The 11,958-nt window shown below is 39.6% G+C and overlaps 1 protein-coding gene across 5 annotated transcripts in view; it reads left to right on the forward strand.

Annotated features, from left to right (window-relative positions):
* Positions 1–9,755, forward strand: part of TTC37 (tetratricopeptide repeat domain 37) — a 46,483-nt gene extending 36,728 nt beyond the window's left edge. For all 5 annotated transcript variants that reach the window (XM_021380275.1, XM_021380278.1, XM_021380277.1 and 2 more), the window contains 4 exons: positions 1,806–1,958; positions 4,030–4,160; positions 5,657–5,780; positions 6,720–9,755. In XM_021380275.1, the coding sequence (XP_021235950.1) occupies positions 1,806–1,958; positions 4,030–4,160; positions 5,657–5,780; positions 6,720–6,797 (486 nt within the window). In that variant the 3' untranslated portion in view covers positions 6,798–9,755. The remainder of the gene's footprint in view (positions 1–1,805; positions 1,959–4,029; positions 4,161–5,656; positions 5,781–6,719) is intronic.

The following is an 11,958-nucleotide window of genomic DNA, read 5'->3' on the forward strand; positions in this document are numbered from 1 at the left end:
AACTTTAGTGTTCTTCATGTAGTTGTAGGAAAAACGGTGCTCTCTCTGCCTGTTGAACACATAAATCTCTCTTTCCAGCAAGTTTCTCTTAAAGGTGATTTCAATCCTAAAAGGTAAGAGAAAGACTGTTATAAAGATGAATAGTTATGTCCCTTGCCACAAGGCTGCATGTCATCTTCTCTTCTGGAACATAAAAGTAATATTTGTGGAAAGGTGCTTTTTTGGGTATGTCTTTCATGGAATCGTAAGATTTCATTTTCCTGAACTGCAAAACTCATTCAGATTGTTGGATTTGTGAAACACAGGGATACGTGAGCCATGATTCTAACCTCTATTAATTTAATAGTAATATTGAAAATGGAATTAGATCTTATATGTTCTTCAAGCATCTGTTGCATAGCCAAGCGTCATCTTGCTTACAAATAGGGAAAGGGCATGGACTAAAAGAATGTGGGTTCTGTTTTGTTTTTGTTCAGGCCACAGATAAGATGCTTCTGGGTAAGATCTCTTCAGTCTTCAATTAGAGAAGATACTTCTCAGGGCTTAGATAATGATCTGAAAAAGCTTCCTGGCTGCCACAGCTCTTCCTAATGGATAGCACTTTGCTTTTGTGTTTTCAGATTTCCTAAGAGTTTGATAGCTGTTTTGTCTTATTCAAAAGTGTATGTCATGATGCCTTAGAGTTTTACTAAGTTAGAATGGCTGTTAGCATAGCTTTTTGTTTATGTAAGTCTTTGATGCATGTCTGAAATGTGCTACAGGATTTAGGAGTGCTGCTGAGCTAGCGTTCTGCTGACTGTTCTGCTTTTTTTGTGCAGGGATTTAGCAGGGAGACAGTAAAATTATGGACCTGAATGGAAGTCCTACTGTACAAAGCAGTCTTGCAGCTTGATAACTTCAGTGCATCCGAAAAGCTCAAGTATTTTGTCCCTTCTTACACTAGGCAGTTGTTGGCTAGCAAAAGTTGCTTTTAAAAAGGGAATTATCTTGCTTTTTAAAAAAAGAAGTTGCTTTGGTTGCTTGGTGATCCAGGAAATAATACTTCTAAATGCGGCTTAGGCGCTTTGATGCTTATCATGCACATGTCAGGAATTTGCAAACTTTTGGCTGTATCTCCTTTGAAAAATGTGATATGGCTACACAACTAAAGAAGGAGCAGTTCGAATCCTTTTCCTTCCATTTGTGAACAAATCCGGGGCTGATGGAGCAGGTAGCAGGAGCAAGAAACTCTCTGCAGGCCCCGTGATCTACTTTCTGTCCCATGTAGCTCCTCCACGTGATCGTGGTGTGTAACGAAGATGTGTAGCCCAAGTCATACACTCCTCATCTGAGCTGAGACTCACATTGTAAGATCTTTCATGTTCCTGAAATTGCTCACTTGGGTTGGAAAAAACTTTGTTTCAGAGGAAGAACTCTTTTCCCCTCTACAGAACTTCTAGGAACAAGTGAGGCACCACATAATGCTCCTCTAGTCTGAAAAATGACTTTCACAATGCCAGTCGTAGTATTTATTCACTTGTGAGCAATCTCCAGTTTAAGACAGCTGTCAAATAGTTGGATGCAGGTGTCAAGGAAACTCTGAAATACGTTGCTGTAGTGAGGTGTACTGCCAGCTCTGCAATCAGGAGAATACATTTTCTTGCAGGACAATGTGTTACGTTGTTGGAGTGAGGGTGGGGTGGACTGTGATGTTTTAGCTAATAACTATACCATGGAACTCTTACAAGTTTAACTAAATTGTATCATCTTAAGGGATCTGTGTTTTGTTGGTATCATAACCGATTTTGTTGGCTGTTTATTTTCAGTGGTTGGCAAAAGTGTATCAGTCTCAAGGAATGATGGTTGGAGCAGAGATGTGTTACAGAAAGAGTCTGCAGTTGGCATCACAGCAGGGCAGCTGGAGCGGGAAGATATCCAGTCTGCTCAGGCTGGCTATGCTCGCACTGGAAATCTGCATGGTAAGATAATAAAAACTATTTAGCTGCATGATGTAACAGAAATCCATATAATCCTGGGTTTCTGTAGTCTTTCAGTGAAATTCCTGTTTAAATGTCTTTGCATTGTATGAATGATGACTTGACTAGTAAATAAAATAGGACTTCAAGGGATTATTTTCAGAATTTTCCTTTGTAAGTGGTTGCTGTGAAATAATCGTGTAGAATCACTGTGTACGTAAAAAGGCTAACTTGTTAGGTAAGGATTGTTCCTCTAATTGATTCAGTTTGATCGTCGAAATTACAATGCCCCTCAAGTCTCTGTCTCCTTGTTCAGATTACTGTCTTTAATAAATGCTTTTCCTATACTGCTGCCTGGAAACTTCAGTCAGGTTTCAAGTAACTTTATACTGTCTGGTCATTTCTAGATCTGCTGCCTTGCTTTGAAGTATAAAGATAACGTAAGGCAAATGTACACTGCGATGTAAAGAAAATCATCTTACTTTTACCTTGCATCGAGGAGCCAGATGAACATAATTCAAACTCTTGGAAAGCATCTGTTCTCTTTAGGCATTGTCACTCTAGAAATTTGAAGTGCTCTGGGGGACTTCTTTGAAGGTGATAGGAAAGGTAGATATTGGTTAATCCTGGCTTATGTTTTGTCATGTATTTTAAGAGGTGATCAAGTTAGCAGCCACATCCAAATTCAGGCAAAGGAACTCCACACATCATGAGAGTGCTAATATAAGAGAAGACAGCTTTACTGAGGATAAAGCTGCAACGCTGTTGCTTCTGGTGGGGAAATAAAGAATCCCCTCAGTGTAGACAAACTCACAAGCCATGTGCTTCAAAAGGCCGAATTCATGATGTGGCAGGATTTTTTCCTCCCATGATTCTCCTGTCCTTTTTCTAGTAGTCTGCATCCAGTTTCTTAAATATCCTTAGTAACTGCACAGTCTCGAGCTACTCTTTACTGAATTAATACTACTTCTTCAGATGGTGGCCTAAATTACATTAGGCTATTTGAGTTTGTTTAAAAAATAGAATAAAAGTGATTTTCTTCTTTCTACTTTTGCATGAGCTGAACAGTTGATACATGGATTTCTGGTAGGCCTCTAATCAGCTCTGGCTTAATGAAATGTGCAAAAGGCCGGTCAAAACCTTGGCACCCCTTCGAGCACAACATTATGACTGCTGTTCAGACAACAGTAAGGTCATCTTGTAACTTGTCACTCCAAAAATAATGCTTCCTAATAATTTTCATGGAAACTACAACAGCTGCAAAGAGCACAACAGCACTCTTTGATAGAGCCAATTCTCAGCTACAAAACACTCGTTTTTTGAAATAGTCATCACCATTAGCTATGCGTTTTTGCCAGTGATGAACAAGACCCAGCATGCTGCGCTCATAACAGTCTGCACCGGTGGAGGTGACATTTGTTGGTGCTGCTGGAAGGCACCACCCACCACCTCACTGTGCTGATGACGAAATGTGAGGAAATATTGGCAGGAAGGCTCAGCCTCTACTACTGCTGTACCACCAGTATCTGCCTCTGATGTCGTGGGCCAACATAATAAAATAGGAGGCATTAATTCCAGAGCAATCTTTGTAATAATCATTTTGTTGCCTGCAATAGTAAGCAAAGAAACAAATAACCTGCTCAATAACTGCTTTATTAGGCAATTACCATCTCGGAGCTGATTTTTTCTGCTAGTAGAACATGTAGTTATATTCTTCAGTCTCTTCTGGGAATGAATTCTACGTTCTAACACACTCATGTAATGGGATAAAAGTTTACAAAGCAAAGGTTTCTGATGGAGCCAAGCATTACTAAAACATGTTTGGAAAAAACAAAAAGATTCTTCCCATAAGTGAACAAGTGGAATGCTAGCAAGGCTCATCCAAGAAGACTAAACATAATTTTTCCAGGCAGTTCTAAACAATGTTTTTAAAGAAATTGCCTACAAACTTGACAAGTATTTTATGTAACTCTGAACAACTTGAATTAAACTTTCTGTACAGAGAGCTGTGAACCAATACTGAATTGCACTGCACACTACAATGAAACCCTTTTTTTTCTTTTGTTTGTCATAGGCTAACGTCTCCAATGAGCACTGGCCATCCTTGGTTCAGGAGGCAACAGCTGAAGCTTTGAAGCTCTATTCTTGTCCCTTGGCAGTTCTCCTGCAAGCACTTTTACAGTATATTCGCAAAATGGGAGCAAGGTATGAAATCTGTTAAGCATAAATGGAATGCATTGTCTAGAAATATTTACACGTTAGAATTAAAAATGACCAAGTGGCCGTTGTGGTCAGATCTAAGTCCTAGACTGAATAGAAAACTGAAATCAAGAGTTAGTTCTTGAAATAGCATGATAGTTAAAAGGGAGAGCAGAGAGAAAGGGTTGGTAGTGTGGGGAGTAGGAAGCAGCAGAATCTTGCTCCTCTTCTAAAAAAGAATTGTAGACAACCTGTATACTTAGAGAAAGACAACTCTTAACAGCTTTTTTAAAATAGCATATGGTCTAAATAAATCAGAAAAACAATATAATGCTCTAAGATGTTGTAGTGTCATAGAACCACAGAGCACCTTGTTGTTGGAAAGGACCTTAAAGCCCACCCAGTCCCAACCCCGTGCCGTGGGCAGGGCTGCCCCCACCAGCTGAGGCTGCCCAGGGCCCCATCCAACCTGGCCTTGAGCGCCTCCAGAGATGGGGCACCACAGGTTCTCTGGGCAGCTGTGCCAGGGCCTCACTGCCCTCTGACTAAAGAATTTCCTCCTAGTATCTAACCTAAAGCTCCCCTCTTTTAGTGTAAAACCATTCCCACTTGGTATATCACTATCATGTCATGTAAGAAGTTGCACTTCCTCCTGATCATAAGCTCCTTCTAAGTACAGGAAGGCTACAATGAGTTCTCCCTGGTACCTGGAAAATCAGATTAGTTATAAAGGGCAGAACTTGTGAAACAAGAGCCAAAGCTGTTTACACCGCTGAATGAATACTATAATCGTAAACTTATTTGGCAATTTTTGCCATATTTCTAATAACACAGTGAATTTGGATAATGCTTCAGTTGGGTATAGGCTGGCAGTTTTAGAAAGTAGTATCAGATAAACAGGATTTAAGACCTTCTGTTACTCTATTCAAACTTCCCTCTCTTCTGCAGTTTCACATCTTCCTTCTGTGTTTTAGAGAAACTGCTCTGTTTTGGATTAAATATGTTTGTATATAACGTTTAATTTAGTTGGGATTGTTAAAACTCATCATAATAGGTGCTTCTTGCAGGAGCATCTGTCTTCTGAGAGATTTATTTTATATAGAAAATATCTGCTGTATTTGTTCAGCAGATCCCATACTGAAATCGGAGGTTGTGCTGAGTTCACAGATACCAGCTACAGTTTTTATCGTGTTATTTGTAGCAGTTATAAAATCTGCTATTTCAGTCTGAGCAGTTACTAGTTAAAGCAGTAATTTGAATGTGAAATACTAAGTACAGCAATGATGGCAATACTTCTTAGCAGTCCAACTGACAAGTAGTTTTCCAGATGCAACTATATAGGAAACAAGCAAACATGCATCTCTGCTTCCTTACTGGTACGGAAATAAGGACCTTCATTTACATGACATCTGGTTATTATTGCTTACATTTGGATATTGGTGTGTTGCACCTAGTCAGCAAAATTTTGCAGTTGATTTGGATTGTTTTGGTTATGCTTCCAGGGAGACTCGTCGAATGTTGGAGAGAGTGGTTTACCACCCAGGGAATCCAGAAACCATCGTGTCAGTGGCACGCTGGTACCTCCTGCAACATCTATATGCCAAAGATGATTACGAATTAATAGATGTAAGACAATCCATTCTATATAGAAATGCAATCGATTTCCATTTTATATTGTGGTTGTAACTTCTAAGAGGGGTGGAGAATGGTTAGGGAAGTGGTGGCTCTCCTGGCAGAATACAGTATTTAAGGATTCCATGCTGACAAAACATACCTCGCTTTGTTTCCAGCTTACTTGAAAATCTTCAGTTCCTCCACGTGATACTAATGAAAATCAAACAGTAAAATCTCTCTTTAATCTAAATCATAATTTTGGTACTTATGATTTTTATTGCATCTGTGATGATGCATTATTTTTTGTTCTTAGTAAATGGTGCATTATTTTATGTTCATAGCACTGTACAAATTTATTTGGTCAAATTTGCAAATCCACGAAGTTCTTTAATGTCGTGGGAGGTGATTCACTTTGGCTTGTAATAGGAATCACTTTGCTACTCACGTTCTGAATATACAAATAGGAGGTGTGGAAATTAAATGGAGAAAGGTTAAATTTAAGTGGGGAAGGTGAAAGGAAACCTTGGCAGCTTTAAGGAGATAGACAGAATGCTTCTTTTTGACTAATTTAGGTTTATACAGATGTATTATAAGGAGCCAAGTGTTCAGTGACAGGGAGATAGGTCTCACCTACATCTGTTGGTGTCATTGCCAGCAGGGAACTTATTTATACTCAGCCTCAAGTAACAAATGATGCTGCTGTAGTGCATTGCAAGTGACTGCAAGTTTAGCAGGTGACTAGAGTGGTTTTTTCTTTTAATAAAATGTATAATGTTTTAAGTGAGCTGGTGTGTCATGTTGAATATTTCTTATTTCAGCCTGGGCTTATTGGTTACTTAACCTTTTAGGAAAATTGGATAATAGAAACTAATATGAATTTGAGATTTCCAGTTAAATACTAACATTAAACTTGAGAAATTCTCAATGTTTCTTTGCTTGATTTTTCTGCAGGTACTTGTAGAAAATGCCAAAGCTAATGGGGATATTAGAGCTCTGGAACTACACGAGAAATTGTCAGCAAGTGCCTAGTATGGACTATCTGAAGTGGAACGTCTTCTGTTCAAGCAACTTAATCAGGCCATCCTTCAGGAGTTCTATGTGGTCTGGGCTTTTTTATTTGTTTTTGTCTAGTTTTATTTCTTGTTGCATCAGCAGCAACTTTTTTGAACAAAAGTAGGTTGCTTTTTTGTTGACACGAGATCCATCATAAAATACACTTCACTTGAAAGAAAAAAGCTGAATTTTTTTTTTGTTTGTTTTCTTCTTCTCTGAAACCTCAGTTCTGTTGGCAATAGAGATTTATCGTCTTTTCCTCTAGGCCACTTACAAAGACATACAATACTGACTGCATTGGCAGTGATGCAAGCTTGAAGAGGTTTCAGTTTTTTCTTTTTTTCCTGGAACAGTCTTACTAGTTAATTGGCAGAAAACTTTTTTTCCCTCTCAGATATTGTAAAACAGAAAAAATGCAGAAATTTAAAATATTTTGCATTTGTTTTGCAACTAAGACCCAAATCCACATGGAATTTCATGTGTGGTGTCAGTTTATATGCTTTATGTTTTTTGTTAGCTAACCTTAATTGCAGCAGTGTGTCATGTCCCACCAATGAGGAGTGGAGAGTGACCAAGATTCACTGAGGAGCCGAATTCCTGTGGTGCACATTGGTGGGTCATGGGGTTTGGTTACTCTGGTTCCCTTTTCCCATGCAAAATTCCAGTTAAAATGTGGAGTCATGCTTACCTGTGAAGTAAATATGTTTTCTTAATTGGTAATGGTTCCATTACACGTGGGATGTCTAGGTTTAAACCCAAGTACCAGAAAACCCCAACAATTACATGTCTTGAGTAAAAGGATCACAATTCGGGGATATAACATATTTTTATGGGATTCAGTATTAATGTTTTACAACTAATTGTCCATGAACAGTTCATTAGTGGGGAGTATCCTCTTGGGGTTAGGAAATTATTTTTTGTTCATCTATTACACTATCTGGATTGGACAAAAAATACTTAAGGGACCAAACACTTTCATAACAAGAGAGGTCACGGTGAGGTTAGCCACCCCATTCATTAGTAACTTGAATTCACCAACCTAGAGAGAAAAGGATAATATATTCTTGTTGTAGGGGTTCACCATCAGGTGAGGAATCCTACACAGGATCTCTACTTCTCAGGCACAGCTCTTCTGCTTCTATCTTATTACAAGGCATCTCTCCATTGCGTCCCTAAAATGTCCTCTTTTTTCAGGCTACAAGGGAGGCATTTGTAGTTCACATGCAGAGCTCTTGATTCCAACATGTAGCATTCTATGTGTCTTTTGAGGTTGTATCAACCAGAAAATAATCGGTTACTGGAGAGGGTATGTACCAAGTTCTTCCACAGTACTCCTGAAATGGGAATGAGTAAACCCCTCACAAAAAAAATTTTTTTATTCCTGGATGTATATTGAATACACTTTTGGTTTAATGTTTCTATCTTTTGACATAAAAAATCTGTGCCCATGCCAGGTTGGGTGGGCTTATTCGCATTCCCAGTTTACTGAGATAAGATTATATTCTGTAGATACATAAACTCCTCCTCCTCATGCCCATCTTTTTCCTCATGGGGTTAATGCATTTTGCAAATCGTCTTGTAGTTGTACTGTATATGGTTTCAAGGAATCAGGCAGGCCTCAAATCAGGGGAGTCGTTCTGTTGGTTAGCAATTAATGATAGCACTGGGGAAGGCTGCTGACAGACTAAGTTCCTATCACGCATTAAGTCAAGGCAAGCATCATTCCACAAACTCTCAGTGAAATGGTTTATAGGTGGAATCTCAGTACAGACTGGATCCCCCCATCTCCAAGGTGTCCAGAACTCCTACCCAATAGGCAGCTCATTAAGTTAATGGCCAGGTCTCTATTGGGTCATCAGTAGTTAGGAAAACTCTGGGCCTCATACTCCAGCAGCAAAACTCAGTTGCCACTCTCCACGCATACTCTGTCTCAGTTTCTTGAGCTAACATGCTGTATTTTTCCAGGACTTTTGGCTGCTGAGAATGGCACCATCTAGACAACTTGCCTATCCTCACCCTCGCCATTATCAATGGTCTCTATCTTAATTAATGGCTTTGTTCTTGGGGTAAAGTATTTTTTGGCTACTTTCCAATTCTTTAGTTGTGCACAAGGTGCTTAAGCCCAGTTTCTTGGCCAGCTGTGCTGAGCCTGTAAATCGTGGCTCACTATCCAGAACAGTCAAGGTCTGTCCAATCACGAGATGCTTGTCCCTCATCCTCTAATTCAGACTGTAACATTTTTTCTCAATCTGATGTATTGGACAGAGCCGTGAGGAGTTGCTGAGTGATATTACATTTGGCAGTTAGTTGGCTCTGCAGGGTTTTCATTTGTACCTGCAAGGATTTAACCATTTTATCACTAGTTTCTTTAACCAGGTGCCTCTACTTCTGTGCCATCACTAGTGCTGCTCCCAGCACAGCAGACACTATGGCTTTTCCTTTCTCTGGCCATGCTTTTCGTTCTTTTGTAAACGCTGCAGTCCTATTTGTTACAACATTTGGATCATACCAACTAACACAGGCCCATGCCCTCCCTGGTGGGAGAGGGCATACCTTATATATGTCTTCAGCTTCTCAACATGAGGGGAGCAGTCAGGCATCAGGGTTTCCCAAGCAGCCATGGCTTGCCATAGCAAAACCTCTCCTGGCATATAGCTTAGAGGTCGCTTTCCAGTGCTCCCTCAGTACAGATACTTTAGGACCTGTCCCTTATGCAGTGTATCCCTGACTGTGGGCTTCAGTAAATATTGTCATCAAGAAAAACTCATGATCACTAGGGACAGGGTCTTATTTATAACTGTGCATAACAGGCTCTATTTATGTCTTGGTGATTCTGCTGCTGACTGCTTAATTGGATGAATCATGACAGTGGTTCTTAATACGTGATGTTATTTTGCCTTTATGTACATGAAAATAAAAAATCATTTATTCTCATCTGTTAGTGTTACCATTAGTGATTTTCAAGCTGTTGACAACACAGTTGTGATACCTGTCCATTCCTGGTTTCCAGTTTCTTAAAGCACCTGTACATCCGGAAACATCTTACGATGGTTAGCATCTCATACTAGAGGACAGCAGACACTTCCAAGCATGCAGTGCACTGCTGACATAGTAGGACTGGACTGAAGGCACAGTTGGCTTCACTACCACTTGCACCTGGCTTAAAGAAAGCTGATGGCTTAAAGGATGCTGAGCTGTGATGGGGGAAAACTGAGGGGCCTCTCCACCAGCACTGTCTTGCCTGCCAGCCATGCATACTGATTGATGGAAAGTAGGTGCAAGCCACAAGCTACCACTGTCATTTAAAACCAGAACACTAAGCTCAGTAGGAAGGATTTTCTGCTCTGTGGAGGTAAGCACTCTGAATGTTAAGAACCCCTACTTGTCTCCCATCCATTCTCCCATCCATCTCAATACCTTACTTTAAAAAGACTTTTTCTGATAAATTTAGATGGATGGTGGTTGCCTTCACAGCCTGCTGTCACACAGGTCTGAGCTATCAGTAACTGCATATATTAAAAGGGAATGTTGTAGAAGCCAGACTCGTGACTCTCAAGACTAGCTGCAACTTTTTTTAGCTTGCTGCTATTAATAGCCTTGAAAAGTGCGTACAGCCCATAGTTCCTATCCTCGTGTATGGCTTTGATATTTATGCCTCCTACTGTAGTGGTGGGAGAGCCATCATAGCCAGCCTGGTGACAGCATGGTAAGTGGCTGCCAGCCCTTGTTTTTAGGGCATTAAAGAGAAGTTCTTCCACTTGAGTGTTTCCCCATGCTTTGTTCAGCATCAAACCCTTCTAACAGCCAGGAGAACAAAGGACCCCAGGCCAGAGAAACCAACTTAACTAGCCACCACCAGTGAATGTTCTGTGTATTTAAAAAAAAAAAAATACAGTGTTTTCTCTCTTCAGAAGGCCTTGAAGTTAATAACTTTTACTGTGATCAATAATGAACTCCTTGAACAAGATAATTATACAGCCCAAAATCATATTACGTGCCCTTAGAAAAAAATACATCTCTCTGCCACCTACTCAATGAAGAGTCTTCTGGGATCATGAGTTTAAGTTTCTGTAAAATCAAACAGTAAGAGGTAAAAATATTGTTCTCCTCAATAATGTACAGTCTCTAAAAAATTAGATCTCCTAGAAGCACCACTGAAAAAAATTGTGAATTTGTGCAGGTTGAGACAGCCCTATAATTTATATTATTGTAGAGCTCAGCTTTGGAATTCTAAGTGCTGTACAAAAGCACTTGAGCATCACTGAGATGGAGGACTGAGACTTGGTTATGGATCTCACTGACTGGAAAACGGTATGTTTGGTTGCTATGAACGTAAAGCAATTTTTTTTCCCTTTCCAATTATACTTTGTTGTCTTTATGTCTAGATATTATGATATACATATATATGTAGATATACATATGTCTTATGTTGAAGGCAGAATGGGATGAGATCTGATGATTTCAAGGTAGAACATCTGATTACCCCAGCTATGAAGGATTTTATTTGCTTCTTACATTTCCTTTCATATAAGCATGAGAAAATGGCTTCCTTCTGAGAAGTTTGTCTATTTAGGCCGTGCATGTTTGTGACCATTCATTCCATTCTCTGTGTTTCTTTTGCCTTGGATTTCTGTTCAACTCTTCAGCTTCTCTCAAGATGGTACTATGTAGCACAGCAATTACATTGATTTAGGTATTCTTGCCTGACCTTAGACTTCAACAAATCTACAAGTATTTACTTATGTCTCTCAGATCTATTTGATACAGAAGTTTGGTTTTGATTAGCTCCTTTTATGTCTGAGAAAACTTAAATGTTTTAATTCACAGATTAAAAAAAAAATAAAAAATTGGAGGACTATTTTAGTGATTCACAAATCACCCTTCAAATACCTGAAAGGTGATTGCAGCGAGAGTGGGGCTGGTCTCTTCTCAATGGTGACAGGTGACAGGACAAGGGGAAGTGGCCTCAGGTTGCGCCAGGGGAGGTTTAGGTTGGATATCAGGAAAAACTTCTTTACAGAAAGGGTTGTTGAAATGGATTCAAACTAAAAGAGAGGAGATTTAGATTGGACATAAGGAAGAAGTTTTTACAATAAGGGTGTGAAGCATTGGCACAGGTTGCCCAGGGAGGTGGTGG

This window comes from Numida meleagris, chromosome Z (genome assembly GCF_002078875.1).
Source record: "Numida meleagris isolate 19003 breed g44 Domestic line chromosome Z, NumMel1.0, whole genome shotgun sequence".
NCBI classification, from domain to species: Eukaryota; Metazoa; Chordata; class Aves; order Galliformes; family Numididae; genus Numida; species Numida meleagris.